The 17563-nt window shown below is 58.2% G+C and overlaps 6 protein-coding genes across 6 annotated transcripts; 3 read left to right on the top strand and 3 right to left on the bottom strand.

The window, feature by feature from the left end:
* Window positions 1-1131: 1131 nt before the first annotated feature.
* VDAG_01044 (uncharacterized protein) lies at window positions 1132-6543 on the top strand (the record flags this gene model as incomplete). Its single annotated transcript, XM_009649930.1, has 6 exons — window positions 1132-2674; window positions 2741-3169; window positions 3221-3488; window positions 3591-4640; window positions 4692-5396; window positions 5487-6543. 6 exons carry the CDS (start codon window positions 1132-1134, stop codon window positions 6541-6543), a joined length of 5052 nt encoding a protein of 1683 aa, XP_009648225.1.
* An 889-nt stretch (window positions 6544-7432) lies between these two features.
* On the bottom strand, window positions 7433-8112 carry VDAG_01045 (RNA-binding protein 8A; the record flags this gene model as incomplete). The annotated part of the gene is made up of 2 exons (XM_009649931.1): window positions 7433-7591; window positions 7819-8112. 2 exons carry the CDS (start codon window positions 8110-8112, stop codon window positions 7433-7435), a joined length of 453 nt encoding a protein of 150 aa, XP_009648226.1.
* Window positions 8113-8705: 593 nt separating this feature from the next.
* Window positions 8706-11947, bottom strand: VDAG_01046 (uncharacterized protein; the record flags this gene model as incomplete). The annotated part of the gene is made up of 2 exons (XM_009649932.1): window positions 8706-10741; window positions 10795-11947. The coding sequence occupies 2 exons, from the start codon at window positions 11945-11947 to the stop codon at window positions 8706-8708; spliced, it is 3189 nt and encodes a 1062-aa protein (XP_009648227.1).
* A 916-nt stretch (window positions 11948-12863) lies between these two features.
* On the top strand, window positions 12864-14852 carry VDAG_01047 (uncharacterized protein; the record flags this gene model as incomplete). Its single annotated transcript, XM_009649933.1, has 2 exons — window positions 12864-13346; window positions 13425-14852. 2 exons carry the CDS (start codon window positions 12864-12866, stop codon window positions 14850-14852), a joined length of 1911 nt encoding a protein of 636 aa, XP_009648228.1.
* A 672-nt stretch (window positions 14853-15524) lies between these two features.
* On the top strand, window positions 15525-15992 carry VDAG_01048 (uncharacterized protein; the record flags this gene model as incomplete). The annotated part of the gene is made up of 1 exon (XM_009649934.1): window positions 15525-15992. One exon carries the CDS (start codon window positions 15525-15527, stop codon window positions 15990-15992), a length of 468 nt encoding a protein of 155 aa, XP_009648229.1.
* Window positions 15993-16359: 367 nt separating this feature from the next.
* Window positions 16360-17444, bottom strand: VDAG_01049 (uncharacterized protein; the record flags this gene model as incomplete). The annotated part of the gene is made up of 4 exons (XM_009649935.1): window positions 16360-16602; window positions 16669-16959; window positions 17019-17217; window positions 17314-17444. 4 exons carry the CDS (start codon window positions 17442-17444, stop codon window positions 16360-16362), a joined length of 864 nt encoding a protein of 287 aa, XP_009648230.1.
* Window positions 17445-17563: the final 119 nt, after the last annotated feature.

Here is a 17563-nt window from a genome sequence, read left to right on the forward strand (position 1 = left end):
ACCTCCGATGAAGTGCTGAGGCGTCAGTGCGTACTTTGCCCAAGGCACCTAGGTAGGTAGGTATCTTACTTCACTTAGGTTGCAGCGGTGTGCGAGCTCCTAGACACGCGTATGCGTGCTTGTGCCAACATTGTGTGTATCAACTGCTGAGCGTACCTAAAACCAACGATCAAGACGTAATGTAACGAGCAGCAAGATGGCAACCTCTGGCTCGCCATGCTGATAGCCTAGAATGCATCTAGGCCAGACAAAATGCGGGGAGGGGTCGCGTAGTCAGTGGGCGAGGCTAGCTGCCCGCGCTGGGTACGCTTGCTCCCGTCGATGTCCCGACCGCTTTTTTTTTCCTTTTTCCCACGTTGCCGCTCTGTAGCGTCAACGGAGCCTGTGCCCCAGCCCACCTGCGCCGTCGCGCGGTGGGGGCCGGGTCGGTTTTTCCCTTGGATCCTACCTAGTCACGATCCTGGCTCCCGATCCTGGTTTCCTTGCCAGCTCCCCCCCCCCCCCCCCCCCTCCCCCTTCCTCCCCAAACTCATTACCCAAGCTCCGGCAGGAACTGCCCTGGTCAGCTGCCTTCCCTGTTCTTTTCTGCCAGGGTGCCTGCTCTTCGCGCTTCAAACGAACAATGACGGCGTAGCGCGCAGCCCAGCCTGGCGTCAACCTCGCTCTTTTCCCTGCAAGCTTCCTATACTTCTTCCCGGTGACCAGCCTCTTCCTTATACAGACGACGCCGTCTGACCGTACCGCCGGACCTTATTGCTTTTCCAACCCTTTTGCTTCGAGTCGTTTGCTTGGCGCCCCCGTCCTGTCGGCGATCATCATACTTAGCAAATATTACTCCTACGATAGATATCCTCTTTACGTCCTATCTCCATCGCTTCGCATGTGTCTGCACCGCATTGGCTCACTTCTCAGCACACTTGCTCCGCCTCGCCTGGGCCATGGGAAGCTGCATGTCGCCTCGTAGGCCGGGCCATTCTTCCACGCTTCTCCTGCAGACCGTCTAGGGCTCATTCGGCCCTCATGGACTGACCTCTGTACGCCCAATCTGCAAATCCACCGACCCAATCACCTACTTCTCTCTCATACTCGGGATCCATGCCCAATCCTGCCACCCAGCCATCTCCAGAGCACATGGCCACTCCCTACTGGGGCGCCTTGCCCAAGGGTCCAAGTACCGCCCGCCGCGTCTCTGGTGATGATCAGGTCCTCAACGACCAGCCACCGCTAAACCACATGGATCCCTTCTCTAGCTCGAGTGCCCCCCAACAACAACCTCGACGAGACCGCGCCTCAGTCCAGACAGCACGCACTGGCTATACTGAAGCTCCCACCGAGTCTACCTTGAGCCCCTTTGTCTCACCTACGAGGTCAAGCTTCGCACCGCAAGGACTGGCGCCGCGGCCTCCAACCCTACCCTACGGCTCGTCTGAATACGCCGACGAGTTTGCCGAGAAGCGACAGCGCCGTCGAAGCTTGAAGAACGAAGAACAGATCGACAGGACAGTTGGACCCACGCCACCTGCTGCGCCTGACGTCCCTCGAGCTCCTCCCGTGAGCTATCGTCAGCCGTACACCCAGAGCGTCCAACCTGCCGGACCTCTGGCACCCCAGCGTCAAAACGTCCCTCCCGTCGATATCGACGACATGGAGCCCGAGGCCTACTACAAGGCGGATGGCCAGCAAAACTACCCGCGCACTGAGCGTTCACAAGGAGCCTCACGCCCGGCTGGTCCGCCCAGAGATGCCCGACATGGGAGGAGGAAATCCTCGGCGACGAACACTGTACCCCTCAATGGTGCTGGGGAAGCATTGGATTCTGCCAACCAGCCCACCAGGATACCAACTGGTCGGAAGGTCTCTACAGACATCCGCTCGCCCCTCCAGCATCTCGAGACTGTGCTCAGCAAGGAGGAGAAGCGTGCTCGCATGGAAGCCGCTGAACAGAGGGTACGAGCGAAAGCGAATGCCGATCCAAAGTTGCTGCAGCCGATCGCGCAACGAACGCAGCCCCGACAGCCCAGGCCACAACCACAGCAAGCCCTAGTACAGCAACCACAGCAAGTCCGATTCAGCAACGATCGGGACCCAGACATTTATGAAGACACCCCGCCTCGTGGTCCTCCACAGGTAAACGCTGTCGCGGCAGCCCCGGCAGCCGCAGGCTCCCGAGGATATCTTCCTCAAAGTGCCCCAGAAGACGGAAAGTATCAGTCTACCGCCTCTCAGCAAAACCGTAGACCTTCCGAGCCCGCGTACCCCGATGTGCACCAAACTCAGGAACACAATTCAGGAATCCCTCAGCGCAATCTCAGTTTCCGTGATCGAGCGCAGAAGGATGACCTGCGGTTGCCCAGCAGCAACCTGAGGAACCAAAACGAGGCCAGTCCGCTCTCAATGCCGCCAGTCACGACACCCGGCGGCGGCTTCTCTCTCACCAGAACCGGTAGCAACAAGTTGAAGAAGGAAAAGCCTGGCGATCCGTGGTTCAGGGTAAGGCAGCAGGCGGAGCAGCAATACAGCAACGCTGATACGCGAAATCTCGCCATGGACAGGTCAGCCGCTGCTATAGGCGGTAGCGCAGGCTCAGTGCAGCGATCAGGCTCTTTACAGGGCCAACAGTACCCTCGAGATCCCAGTATCCCCTCCGAGCAGGTCGAGCGGGCCGGCGTACCAAGTAAGGCTGCGAGATTGATCGGCATCGACATGGGCGGGGTTCAACGCAGGTCTACTGCACCCACAGTCAGGAGACAATCATTCGATCAATACGAGGTTCCCCAGCGTGAACCAGTACCTGTAGATGGAGCACCAGCTGTTGCGCTCCAGACCGGGCGGTACGCAGATGCTCGGCGACAGCGACGGAACGAGGACAGCGATTACAACTCCTCCGACGATGAGCGCGGTCACCATGTCTCGAACATGATCTACCGAAAGAAGGAGCATATGAGCCCTGGTCGCGGATTGTACCTACCGCCTCAATGGCTTAATGAGTGGCAGAAAAGCACGACTGGCCTTCTTGGAGGCTCGCTACTCGACCTCAGTCAGGAACAGCTTCCGGTGATTGATAAAACCACGCCGTGGTGGGAAGGCGACAACACGAGGAGGCGGTCTAGTGTTAATTCGAGGCCACGCAAAGCTGAAGCATTCGACGGCGAGTACGACGAAACAACAGGTGAGTATCTTCGCACGTCTTCTGCCAGCATACGCTTACTCATGACTACAGCGCCCACTAGGTTTAAGCCATCTCTGCACCTCAAATGTGGTCCACTTCTGCGCTACTGCGGTATTCGACATGAGAAGGGCTTGGTCGGTCGCTCAACCAAAGCTGCTCCTGCGGATAGAGAGATTTGGAGAGGCACGGTCATGATTGTGACACAAGACTCCCAGTCGTCATACGAAATTTCTCCTACACTTCGCCTGTTCGTTCAACCGATAGAGCTGTTGCCTCCGCCTCCCCATGAGATCTCGGGCGAACAACCACTAGCCCCTGAGTACGTTGACCCGATAGCAGGGTTACCGAAGCTAGGAAGGAGAGGAGAGACATTGTACGTTCGCCCGGTGGAGCATCTTGAGGAAGCCAAAGACCTCTCCAGGGACGAAACAGACGAGGGTCTCTTCGAGACTTTGAGAAGCCCTCCCGACTACCCTGTAGCCGAGGGTGCCGTAGATCTCTCATACACCAGTCGGCGCGCCCGCGCCAAACTGGATGGCGAAAGAGCATCAAAGTACAAAGATGTACGAGGATTCCGTTTGCATGCTGAGAGGGGTTACACCTTCTGGCGCTTCAACATTGAGGTCGAGCTCGGCGCGAAGCAGCAGCGCATCGCCTACCGGATCAACAGAGGTCCTGCTCTAGGATTTTGGGTTCCTGCCAAGGGGCAGTCGATGAACATTATGTTCCACAGCTGCAATGGCTTCAGCATGAGTGTTAACCCCAATGACCTGAGCGGCCCTGACCCTATGTGGCGAGACGTTCTTAACAATCACCAGACAAACCCTTTCCACGTCATGATTGGAGGCGGTGACCAGGTCTACAACGACTGCCTGATAGGCCAAAGCGACCTTTTCAATGACTGGTTGGACATTCGGAACCCCCTACAAAAGCACAACGCGCCTTTCACACCGGCAATGCAGAACGAGCTTGAATCGCTCTACCTCGAGCGGTACTGTATGTGGTTCTCGCAAGGTCTCTTTGGGCTCGCCAACTCGCAAATTCCCATGATCAACATGTGGGATGACCATGACATTTCGGACGGCTACGGTTCATACCCGCACCATGACCAGAACTCGCCGTGCTTCTCCGGTTTAGGTGCTGTTGCATTCAAGTACTACATGTTATTCCAGCATCAGAGCATCCCTGTCGAAACCCCATCCACGGAACCGAGCTGGCTCCTTGGCGAGAAGCCTGGGCCGTACATCAACGAGCTTAGTCGCAGCCTTTTTACGTCTTTGGGCTCCAAGGTTGCGCTATTAGCCGTCGATGCCCGCACCGAGAGGACTGAGGATGATGTTATCAGCGAGGGATCCTGGAAACTGATCATGGATCGCTGCTATGCAGAAGTCAAGAGTGGCACAACGGAGCATCTGTTGGTGCTACTTGGAGTGCCCATTGCTTACCCAAGAATGGTGTGGCTTGAGAACATGTAAGTTTAGTGACTGCTTACACCAGTCGATCCCGTGCTGACTTTATGTAGCCTCACTTCTCGGATCATGGATCCTGTCAAAGCCATGGGTAAGCTTGGTTTGCTTGGGAACGCACTCAACCGCATCGACGGCGGTGTTGAGGTGTTGGACGATTTGAACGATCACTGGACAGCCCGCAACCACAAGAAAGAGAGGAGTGTGGTCATCGAAGACTTGCAGGATCTGGCTGCAGACAAATCAGTGCGGATCACAATTCTCAGTGGCGACGTTCACCTTGCCGCCGTGGGACAATTCTACACCAACCCCAAGATCAGTCTTCCGAAGCACAAGGATTTCCGCTACATGCCGAACATTATCTCCTCAGCAATCGCTAACACGCCACCGCCGAATATGCTTGCTGATGTTCTCAACAAGCGTAACAAGGTGCATCACTTTGACGAGAACACTGACGAGTCCATGATCCCCATGTTCTCGCACGGCGTAGATGGAAAGCCGAGGAACAACAAGCATCTGCTTCCACACCGCAACTGGTGCTCTATCCGCGAGTGGAAGCCAGGGATGACACCACCACCGACGCCTCCTCTTTCAAACCACGACGGAAGCCCCAGTTCTCCTCTCGCAAGAAAAGACAGCAACGGGGGTGTTATGCGGCGCCTGACCAAGACTCGTGGCCCTCAATACCGTCCTGACGCACCGCAACAACGCGAATCCCGGCCGCCCATCACAGGCGAGAAGTCTGGTGGACTGTTCCGCAGGTTTTCGAGGCGCAGCTCATCCGCAGGGCAAGACACTGCGCGACCCGGTCAACTTACTCGCACCATGTCACTGACCCGGGATGACTTCAGTCCTCGCAAGTTCTTTAACCGGCGTCCCAGTATATCACGACCGGATGATGGCGGAATCAATGGCCAATGGGGCCAGGCTGACGGGGAAGCCGACTTCTACCAGTACGATGATCCTCGCCGACCTCCTTCGCCGCCTAGGCAGCAGAGAGGTCTAGTCCTTCGTGGAGGCGGACGGCCTCAATTTGATGATCGACATGATGAGTTCCAGCCTGGTGACGAGGACTACTTTACGGCCAGGGCACCTCCTCGTCCTCCTAAGCCGCCACATCAGCAACAGCTGTACCCGCAAGGTTACCAAGAAGACGCACCACCTGAGCCGCCCGTGCCGATCAGACCATTCCATCGAACGCCTACGGGGCTGAGGAGGAACCAGACGGGAAAGGGAGTTGCTGGAGCACATGACATTGATCTTGAAGGCGGCCTTGACATCTGTCTCAATGTAGAGGTGAATCCTCGAGACCCAGCCGGTATCACAGTGCCATATCGTCTACTTGTGCCACGTTTGTTCTGGGAAGATTCCAAGGACGAAACGCCTCCAGTGGTGCAGCAGCCAGCTCCATCGGCCTTCAAACGATTGCTGAGCTTTAGAAAGAAGCAGCAAACGGGTGGTGGTCCAGTCAGCCCCCAACAGTCGAGCTCTGTGCCCGCGAGCCAGGAGTATCTTGGGGGCCGTGGGGATGGAGGACAGTGGGGGCCAGTAGCACGGGGCCCACAGCCGCCGGCTCAGCAGCATTACCACCACCAGGCGCCCCCTCCTCAACAACAGCAGCAGCAACAGTATGGACAGCCAGTTCAGCGCCAGCATCATCATCACACGAGTCAGCAACAACAGCCTATGATGACCCGTGCTGGACTTTCACAGCCGTCATCTAGCCGGGCGGGCGGCTTCCCGCAAGCGCATGTACCACCTCCACAGCACTTTCAGACGCAACCAGGCTCAGGGAAGCACGACGAGATTGAGTATGAGGAGTATTATGATACGCCAGACGAGGACGCTGGACGTTCAAAGAGGAGATATCAAGGCTTGGTAACGAGGATTGAAAAAACGCACGATTAGGGACAGGAGTTTTGCATCGATCAGAGGGTGTTGGGCATCTGGAAGGTAGCATACGAGGAGCGGTTGGTTCGGCAAGCTAGACAGCGGTAGCTCCCATTGCATACCTCATACACCTGGGGCATATGAACCGAGACAATATGATTTACTTTCTTGAAGCGTTGTGAAAGGGAGAACACGAAAGGCCAGTCTGGGTGCCTGATGCGTGGATGCTGCGTACACCTGCTGCTGAGCTACGTACATAAGAAGTGTGCGGCAGGAGAAGAACCAGAACCGCCAAGTTGAAACATCTAGTTGTTCGAGGTCGCCAGATCACCAATGCTAAACGAAGAGCGCATCGATTGGGCCGGCATGTCACCATGGGACTCGGATATGGCAAAGTCGGTTTCGAAATGAACGCAACCTCCAACCTAGGGCATCAAAATCGTTGGTTTTCCCGGGTGGCCGTTCATGATCTGCACGTGAGCCTCTCTCATTAAACAACGACTTACCTAGGCCTCTTGCTGTCCAGTTCTTACACACATCAAGTCTCACTGGGCAGTCGCAAAAGACGGTGCAATCTGCAAATCCATGTTAGTCCACACAAGAACCCCGCCGTCAGTCGTGTCGTTGCCTCAGGACATACCTTGTGAATGTGCTATCACGCGCCGACATGTTGTACATGTCGGCTCAGACACGTATCCAACTCCCCCACCCCCGTCTCGTAGAGGATACGTGCTGCTCCAGGACCAAGAAGGCGCAGTCCGGAAGACTTGTGCCGGTCCTCCATTTTTCAACTCATCCTCTCTGTCTTCTCTCCGTGTTCTGTTCCTCTTCATCATCATCTGCTTTTTCCTTCTTTCTTGCAAATGTCTGAACTCGGCTAGGCTTCACGCGAGCGGACGTTGGAGGTTTACTCGGCATCGACGTCCGCCGCCTTGTCGGCCCCGGCAGCGACGCCCGGTGTCCTGCTGCGGCTTCGGCTCCTCCCCCTCCCGCGGTTCTGGGCGCGAGCCCTGCCGCCGCCTCCTCCGCCGCTGCCGCCGCCGCCGTGGCGGTCGCTGTTCTTTCCCTGGCGGGGGTCGCACAAAGGCGAAGTCGACGCTGATGGTCTGGTCGAGCAGCTTGGCCTTGTGCGCGTCGTCAATAGCGGCGCGGGCCTCGGCGAGCGTGGCGTACTCGATGAGGGCGTAACCCTGTGATCGCGGGGGTGGTCAGTAGTCATTCTCTCTCTCTCTCCCGCTCGCTCTTCTGAAGGATACAGCGAATAGAGGGGCGTCAACAGAAGACCATCCTCACCTTGACGTAGCCGCTCCGCCGGTCGAGGGGCAGGTGCAGGTTCTTGATCTCGCCGTACTCGCCAAACATGTCGTGCAGGGCCTCCTCGTCGGCCTCCTCGTGGACGTTGGTCACGATGACGATCCAGCCCTCGATCGAGCGGACGGCGGTCGCGCGGCCGTGCGTCTGCATCTGCGACTCATTGCGCGGGGGCGCCTGGCCGTCGTCGTGGGCCTGCTGCTGCTGGGTGTCCGTCTCCCCCTCCTGCTGCTGCTGCTGGGGCTGCTCGTCAATGTCCATCTCGACGTCGGCCATTGTGACGGTGGTTCGTGGGGCGAGGTTGAGAGATTTGCGCGTCCGGGTCTGTTTTTGCTCTACGGCGGGCTCGGATCGAGGTGTGACGGGTGGAAGCGCAGGTGTCGTGAGATTTCAAGGTGGCAGAGGTTGAGGTCGCAATGTTGATGGGCGCAAGCAGTAGCTCAATTCGACCGTGCCTGGCAGCAGCTGGTGGTGCCGTGCCCCACCCGCCCTGTGCGACCCGCCGGACTTTGGAGGGCCCGTTCCGGCGGGCAGAGAGAGAGAGAGAGAGAGGCACCTGGTAATAGCAATGCATCCCGTCACGAATCGTTCAAAGTCTGCTGGCATGGATTTCCATTGATGCTTCATAATAACCGTCGACAGGCGCAGTACTCCTAGTATTTACAGGAACCTTCACGTCTGGGATAATCGAGCGACAGAGCTCGACATCGCAACGTTCCGTGCGGCTACAAACCTGGCAGCCTGCTGATCCAATGCCCGGATGTAAGAAAACAAATATAAAATACCTAACGCCATGCAGTCCCTAATTCCTAACCTCCAGACCGATTCCCCCGAAAGTCAAGTCAAAAACGCCTAGGCAACCCGTCCTCTCATATCGCAACACTATCCAGAGTGAAGTTCTGGCTGGCTTCTCGGAGGCTCAAGCCCGTTATGCTGAAGATGGTCATCTCAAGCTCCTCCTCCGGCATGGCTTGATCCGCCTGTTTCTGCCCCTCGAGAACGTCGTACAGCGCGTAGATCTGGTCGTTCTTGACCTCGAGCCTCTTGAGCATCTCCCTCATACGCGACGCCAGGTCCTTGCGCGCCGTACGGCCGAGCGCCGAATTGAGGTCATTGTAACGCGCTTGCAGCCTGGAGAACTCCATCTTGAGGTGTTCCGCCTCGTCCTTGAGACCCTTGATGACCATGGCCAAAGCTTGGCCGGGATGCTGCGAAGGCCGCATCGTCGGCTCTTCGGTGTAGCCTTCGAGCTGCTGCACCTGCTCCGTGGCAGGGATCGGCTTGGGAACGTGGATACGCTTCTTGCCCTCGGTCGCTTCTTTCAAGCTGACTGTGCCGCGGTGTCCTGTGATCCTGCTGCAAACGACACAGTTCTTACACTTGTGCTCGCAAAGATCGTCTAACACACGACGCGCGTTCGCAGACAGCGCAGGACAGTTGGCTCGGGTCTCCGATGGGCGTTCCTCCTTGCGACTGCGACTCGTCATATCGACAGTTGTCGACTTGTTGTGAGAGGGCTTCAAAGAAGACTTGGCCGACGTCACCTTCTGGCTCTGGCCCGTCATGTTCTGGGTCATCGTAACAGCGTGTTCCCGTGTGTGTTCAGACCGGGTGGTCATCTCCTTGCGGGACTTGGCCTTTGGCTCAAAGGTGATGGAGAGGTTTTGCGTCAGGTCCTGGGTGCTCTCCTGGGTCATGTATGCATCGGCATCAGCCACGAGCCCGCCTTTCGCAGCGCTGCGTTGGGCTGCCGTCCGCCTCTTGCTGCTGCGGTTCGCGCCTTGTGCGGTTGTCTTGCTGTTCTGTGCGTTCTCGGGAAGCGAAAAGGCGACTTTCTGGCCTTGGGTTGTCATATCCTTTTGTTGTGTTGCGTCTTTTCGGCTCTTCATGGCACGTGTGTCAAATGTGTTCTCGGGATCAGCAAGACTTCCCTCTGTCGGCCCATCGATCTCTGGAATCTCAAATGGCCTCTGGCTCTGTGTCGGCATGTCAGGCGGCGCCTTGTTGCTTTCGGTGGTCGCGTCGACGATCGAGTTCTCATCAATGGTAATGTCAGGAACAAAGAAGGCCGAGGTCATGTTCTCCTCGTCGCCGTCCTCCTCTTCGTCGTCGTGGCCAAGACGGGCGGAGAAGTTGTCGCCTTTGCCAAGTGGTCGACAATGATCCAGCTGCTGCTTAAGAAACTCGATTTCTTCCTTGAGCCGCACATTCTCGTCGTGCAGGTCGTGAATGCTGCGCTCGAAGCCGCTGTTCTCGCGGCGAAGCATCTTGTTCTCCTCAAAGTACTTCTCGTTGTGGCGCACGAGGCTATCATTGTCTTCCTTCAGAGTGATCTTCTCCTGGTCCACAGCGTCCATGTCCTGCTGCAGCGCGTCCACCTCCTCACGCGCCGCGTTCAGTTCTTGCTGCGCAGTGTTGGCGTTTTCGCGGAACTCCTCGTTCTCAGACATCAGGGAACGAGCATTGGTTCGGAGTGATCGGTTCTCGGCCACCAGAGACTCTTGCTCCCGACGCAACGAGTTGTTGTCGGCTCGCAGCGACTCCACCTCGTCTTGCAGAGCCTGCTGGTCGCGGCGAAGGGTGCTGTTCTCGGCCCGAAGAGACTTGTTCTCCAGCTGGAGCGCATCGACTTGGTGCTTTTGCGTTTCGCCCGAAGACGGGGCCACGTTCTGAGTGGTTTGCAGCTGGAGCGTCTCGTCGAGCTTCTTTTGCGTCTCGTTCAGCTCCTTCTCGCGAGCGTCAAGCTTGTCCATGAGTTCGCCAATGTTCTCGCAAGCCTGTTGCAGTTTCTTCAGAGCCCGGTCCCGCTCCAGGGATAGGGTGTTGTTCTCCACGTCGTTGACCCCCATCTTCTGGGTCATCTGGTCGAGTCGGGTCTGCAGCGAGTTGACTTGCGATTCCAGAACTGGTGCGTGTTAGCCATTTTTGATTCATCACGTTGGGTCCAGACATGGTTACCAAGCTTCTCGGTGACCAGCTGCTCGTGCGCAGCCGTTTCGGGCTCCGAGCCGCTGCGAGAACCCAAAGCACTATCGATGGACTTGCGAGACTTCAGACGTTTGACCTCCTTGGACAGAAAGTCCACTTCGCCTTGCAGGTCGTCGGCGTACTTCTGCACCATGTCGTCGTGCTGCTGGAGGTTCTCAATCTCTTCGCGAATCATATCCATGGAGACGAAAATCTTGCCCTCGTCCTCGGGAATGGCAAGGCCGTCGACTTCGGCATGGTCGTTCACCGGGCGGTTGTCGCGGTTCTGTACGCGGCCATGCTTGACAAAAACAGGGACGCCGTTCTTGATGCCGCCGAGGCGGAGATTTCCAGAGACAACGTCGTTGAGGTGGGAGATGTCAGGCATGACGAAAGACTGCATGGTGCCGTTGTTGCGCGCCGGGCTGTCGGTGGTGGAGGGGGAAGGGAACAGTTTGCGGATCGCGTTGAGGTTCTGCGGCGTGTGCTTCGACAAGTTGGTCTCGGCAACGGCGGGCGCCGGCTCGCTGTGGCGCGGCAGGGCGGACGAGGTGTGAGATCTCCGCATCTGGCTGATGCGGTCTTGCAGAGGTGCTTCGGACGGGGCTGGCTGGCTGCCCGAGGAGTGGCGCAGGTGTGCTCGGGAGAGAGGGCTCTGGGTGCGCGTCTGGTGGGCGAAGCGGGCCATCTCTGGCCGGATGGCGAGGCGGGCGGGGGATTTGGATATGGTGGACGAGAGGTCGGATTCGTTGTCGACGCGAGGTTGCATCTCGGCACGTGTGCGTTTCGAGTCTTGCCAGGCGTCTTGTGTGGAATCGTCCATGTAGTCGGGGTTGAATCTGGGCGGCATGTTCTCCTTGGCGCGAAGCGACTGCGCATTGTGCTTCGTGGCGGGGGCGCCGTAGTGTTCGGGCCACTTTCTGTGTGCGGCCTCAAGGTCGAATCTCGGGCCAGTAACGCGAGCAATATCCTCGTTAAGCTTGCGCGTAGACTCGCCGTCGGGATCGGACATGACAGAAGACATGGTAATGGTGCCGTGGGACCCCGTGGATGATGGGGGAGAGTTCCACGGGTGCAGCTTCTTCGCCGCTCGCTCCCTAAGCATGCGGGACTTGTATTGAATGTCAAGTGCGTTGGAGGCCATGGCTGCCTTGCCACGTCTTGCGGACGCGGTCGCGATCGTGGTCGTGGTCGTGGTTGTAGATGTTATTCGGTGAGGATGATGGTGCGTGTGTGTGGGCGGGCAACAAGGTCAAAGATGCGTGAGGGACGCGTCGCCGTGATGATATTGCTGGTCTTCTCTCGAGACGAGCAATTGATGTAAAGCTAGATGCTATTCACACGGAAATAGCAAGTAGGGGGGGAAGAAAAAAAAAAACGCGTGCAACTGCTCTGAAGGTCGAGAGCTTCGCGAGAACAGGACGCGATGTCGAGGAATGAGCGTTCTGAGATGAGCGAGCGAACCAGCAAGGGTAGGGCATGTTGGTTTGTTTACTTTCGCAAGTAAACATATGGGGGGTGCGTCCCCACCAGTGCTGTCACACCTGGCACACACCTGGCACACACACCAGCCACCGCTAGCCATCCCGCCAATCGCCCCGCCTGAGACATCTACCTGGAGCCTGCTGCCCGCTACCTGCCCGCTACCTGCCCGCTACTTGCCCACTACAAAGTACACGCCATGGGCTGGTGGAGCCACAGCCTGCGCAACGTCTCGCCAAGCTTGGCCATTTGGAAGGTGCGAGGACTTCCTTTGCTGAATCCCAAGTGCTGGTCGTGATCGCCCAAGCCTCCACTTGCCAACATGGGACCTTCTTCACTATTCCGTGACATGGACATGTTTTCTTCTCTTGAACCGAGGGAACAGACGAGACCCATACGTTTGCTGCTCTGCGCAATCAAACTCATGACGTTCTAGAGGCTTGCTGATAACGAATTCACGACTCATGCTACAACCTGGTTGACGCTCCCGAACCAGTATTCTCGCTGCACTTCCCACTTCAGACTGCACTCTGACATCCTTCACGGGGTTGTCATAGCTGGTTTACGGTCTCCTCGCCATGGTGCGCCTGAATTCCGCTGTGCTCGTGCTATCCAGTGTCGCAGCGAACGTCTTGGCCAACGCGACCATTCCTAAACACGAGACATACTGCCCAGTATTCATCAACGCCACGAATGCGCCCCTGGATTGCGACCCAAGCCGGACAGTGTCGTTCATTGACTACCCGCTGCCGCTTCTGCAGTCCGTCAATGGCTCTGACATCGATACCGAGGCCCTGGAATATGCCTTTGAGGCCCTCACCGTCATGCAGAGCGACTTCTTCATGCCGGCCCAAGGGACCTGGCCGGAAGCCATCGACTGGACCGTGGCCGTCATGGAGACCATGCTGTCGGGCATGCTGACGACCCTGTCACGGGCCTTCTCGGCCATTGACTTTCTTCGCAAGGACGACAAGGGGTCGGAGAGGAACCTCATTGACTCGTATTTCACGCAACTCGTGGCGTCCTATTTCGGCCAGGATGATGTCGCCATCCGCCATCAGGTCATTTTTTTTCGGTCTTTTCATGTTCATGATCAGGCACCCTCAAGTCGCAAGAACGTACTGCTGACGTATCATCAGGCCTACGATGACATTCTCTGGGTCGTCCTCGGCTGGGTCGACGCCATCAAGTTTGTTCACGTACACTCCACCCTGCACTATCCTCCCAGAGACCCCAGCAGCATCGTCAACGAAGACCTGGGGGACGCTCTGCGGAAGAGCCCGTGGTACGGCCACTTCTGGGTCCCGGCTTTTGCGCACCGCGCGAGGATCTTCTGGGACTCGGCCTCGCGCGGGTGGGACAACAACCTCTGTGGCGGGGGCATGGTCTGGGACCCTCGGCTGGCGCCGTACAAGAATGCCGTGACAAACGAGCTCTGGATCGCCGCGTCCGTGTCCATGTATCTCTGGTTTCCGGGCGACAACAACACGGCGCCGTGGATCAACGGGCGCTTCCAGCTCGGCGCCACGCGCGAGCCCAAGTACCTGGCCGCCGCCATCGAGGGCTACAAGTGGCTGGCCAACGTCAACATGCGGAACGAGGACGGCCTCTTCGTCGACGGCTTCCACATCTCGAGGCCGCAGGGCGACAAGAAGTGCGATGCGCGCAGCGAAATGGTCTTCACGTACAACCAGGGTATCCTGCTCACCGGTCAGCGAGGGCTCTGGACCGCCACCGGCAGCCCCTCGTACCTCGAGGACGGTCACAGGCTCATCCAGTCCGTCATCAGGGCGTCGGGCTGGGATCTCCGCCACGACAAACCCGTCGATGACCTTCGCAAGCTTCCCTACGGACGCCTGCCTCCCTGGAGAGGTCTCGGCAGAGGTGGCGTGCTCGAAGATGGATGCGATGCCAGCGGCACCTGTTCGCAGGACGGACAGACGTTCAAGGGCATCTTCTTTCATCACTTTGTGACCTTTTGCGAAGCCATCCAGCCACCGGAGCCGGGACAGGACATGGAAATTGACCATGAGGCCCATGACAGGATCACGACCGCCCATAGGACGGCATGCCGGAGCTATTCGGGCTGGGTGGCACACAACGCCCGAGCAGCTCTCTTGGCAAGGGATGGCGAGGGACGATTCGGCGCATGGTGGGGAGCAGGTCTCTTCAATAACGTCTTGCCGACGGTGGAGACAGACGGGGTTCCTCACGACGAGCCCAACGCGACAGACTACCGCAATCACGGTATCCCACACGAACCTCTCTGGGTCAAGGGCAACCCCGACGAAATTTGGGCACCAGACGGAGAGGCTCGCAGGACGCCAGGCAAGGGTTCGAGCACGACGGCCCCCGTGCAGCCAGATCAGATGGTAATGGGGTCAACAGATGGCCTGCCCCTTGACACGCGACAGGAACTCCGCAAACGACACGAGACGTCAACGACGCGCGACCCGAACGATAGGGGCAGAGGCCGCACAGCCGAGACGCAGAATGGCGGCATGGCGTTGATGCGAGCTTGGTGGGAGCTCGTGGCCTGCGACCACGACCTGCACCCAGAGAGCTGAACGACTTTTTCCAGAACAGCGCATCAACAATCAGGGCACATCCGATCAACTAGGCACCCAAGAAAATCAAGAGGGCATCGCAACGCCTACAAAGCTGATGGTCAGCACTGCCGCCGTCAACCAATTCACCCATTGGTCAGGCGTGCGAGAGCGACGACCAGCCTGCCTAGCGTGCGCAATGGAGCTCTCACCTCTCTCGGCACCGAGTAGCCGGGCGCCCACGCAAAGCTCTCCCCCCAAAGGCGATCGGCGTGGCTTGACGAGGGCGTCCACACCTTTCGTCTCTCAAGCGCCGGCAAGCGTTGGGCCGAGAGAAGCGTGTGCGCAGCTTCGAATCATGTTCCTTTTTGAGACTCGAATCGTCTTCCCTTTTGGGACATGTGCCTAGGAGCAGGAGGGGAGAGTAGCGCACACGGCATGGCCGTCATGAAGGCGCAGCATCATAGACGATAGACACCAAAGGTAGACACGGAGGGGCTATTTGTTATAAGTAGGGTAGAAGATCGCTCACCATGTAGACAGCTTTCACATCATCAGCATCGCATTCCCATTCATCAACACCCATATCCTCCACTTCCACCAGAGCCATCTGCAACCTGCGAAACTTGACTTTGATCGTACCAATCAAGCCAAACACCATCCAGTTCTTTCAACCACCCACGTTCCCCAAAAATGGTCGTCGGTCTCGTCGCCAGTCTCGTGTCAACCCTCGTCCACAGCTCCAAGACCAAGTCTTCCTCCTCCGCCACCGCCAACCCAGAAGACCAGACAACAACACACCACCAGCAAGGCAGCGCCCACAGCACCCCGTGCCCGCGCGACTGCTCCATCTGCGCCGTCGTCCCCTCGCTCGCAACCCGCTACGAGCGCAAGCAGGAGCGCAAGGACAGGCGGTGCGCGCGCCGCGTCGCCCGGCGCGGCCACTGCTGCTGCCCGGCCGGCATCGTCGTGCAGCCCACCGCGTCGGTCGGCGGGTATCCCACCATGGCGTGGCAGGCGTACGGCGTGCGCCGCGTGAGCGCGCCGAGGCGGCAGGAGGCGGAGGGCCAGGAGCGCGGGTTGACGGACGGGGATGTGCCGCCGCCTTACGAGCAGGAAGATACCCGCCAGGCGTTGGATGAGAAGAACGGGCGTCTGTGATGGCGGTAGGGGGACAGGATGGGGGAGGCGTTGTGTTGGTTCCGAGCAAGCTATCTTCTCGTTTGTTTTACGAGTTCGCATCTTCTTCGGATACCGAAGTTCAAGGTCATGTTCGTTATTTTTTTAGTTCCATTGGTCCTGGATCATCTCTCTAGCCATCCCGTCTAGTTCATGAGAACCGTATTGTACAAAAATCAAAGTGACTTTTTTTTCCCCCGCCTCCAGTGATCAGACGCCCATCACGGCCCGGAAAGACACTTGATGCCCTTCGTAACGGCCTCTCGCGACACCATCGAGGACCGCTACCGTGCGACGAATTGCATGAAGTAGCTGTGAATCATCTCACCAGGTCTGCGACGGTGCGAGCTCATTGCCTGAGACCGGCAAGGCGTCGGCCCTGCACCTCGCTCAGAGCCTTGACGCCCGACAGGAAGGTGACGGTACCCACGACGCCGACGATGGGCAGGATGTGGAGCAGCTTCCAGCCAATGTGATAGGCGACAAAGACGCCCTCCATGGCGATGATGGAGCCAAAGAAGGTCGCGTGGGCGACGGGAGCCTTGCTCAGGGCCTGCTGGGCATGGTTGAGGTTGGCACCAAAGTAGCCCCACTGTCAGGATGGTCAGCATGGCATTCTAACCCCCAGCGGAGCTTGTCATGGTATGGTTGGACTCACAGCGGCGAGGAGCGCGGGGTAGGTGGCCACGACGAGGCCGAGGCCGATCAGACTCAGGAGAATGTTGGGGCTCGTGTCGTGCTTGCGGTAGTGGTGGGTCTGCTCGTTGAGCTTGCCGTAGCGGAGGGGTGCCTCGTAGGAGAGAGGACGCAGGTCGTCGGGGTTGCGGTCAATCTCGAGGTTGAAGAGCGGCGACTCGATGGCGGCGGAGGAACCGAAAGAGCCGATGACGATGTACGCCTCCAGGTGCTCGGGGGTGATGCTGTGCTGGATGGGGAGGTCCTTCTGGGCCTGCAAGTACTGTCAGTAAACGCGCGGCCGGACGAGATGAACACCTTTTTTCAACGCACAATCTCGACGGTACCCTTGCCATTCTCCTTGACACTGAGGGGGAAAGGGGCCTCAAGTCCGGTGGCGGTGTCACGGAGGATCAGGAAGGCCTGGTGCGGGCGCTTGGCCTTGCCATTCTCCTTGGTCGTCAAGGCGATCTTGATGGATTCCTTCGCACCGAGAGTGATGGGCGTCTTCAGGAGACCCTTGGGGCTCAGTCTGCACGGCCAGCAAGTTAGCGCGGCTCAATTGCACCACCGTCTTCTTCCTCCCCCTCAAGCTTCGAGCTCTCTCCTCTTCAGAGTAGGCACTTACGTCTCCTTAACAGCCTCGGGCTTGCGAAGAATGGAAACTGACGCGTCGTCAAATCCCCAGGAAGAAGCTGCCTGGGCGGCACCGGCGCATAGGAGCGCGAGCGCGGGGGTGAGCGAGTGAAGGAAGCGCATGGTTGCTGATTTCGATGTGGTTGACGCTCGCTGGAGAGCTGCTTCACTTCACGAGGGGGAGGCTACGTTGACACTGGACAGCTTTCGTTATCCGACTGGCCCCTGCAGCTGGTGCACGG

Source organism: Verticillium dahliae, genomic scaffold (genome assembly GCF_000150675.1).
Source record: "Verticillium dahliae VdLs.17 supercont1.2 genomic scaffold, whole genome shotgun sequence".
In the NCBI taxonomy this organism is placed as follows: Eukaryota; Fungi; Ascomycota; class Sordariomycetes; order Glomerellales; family Plectosphaerellaceae; genus Verticillium; species Verticillium dahliae.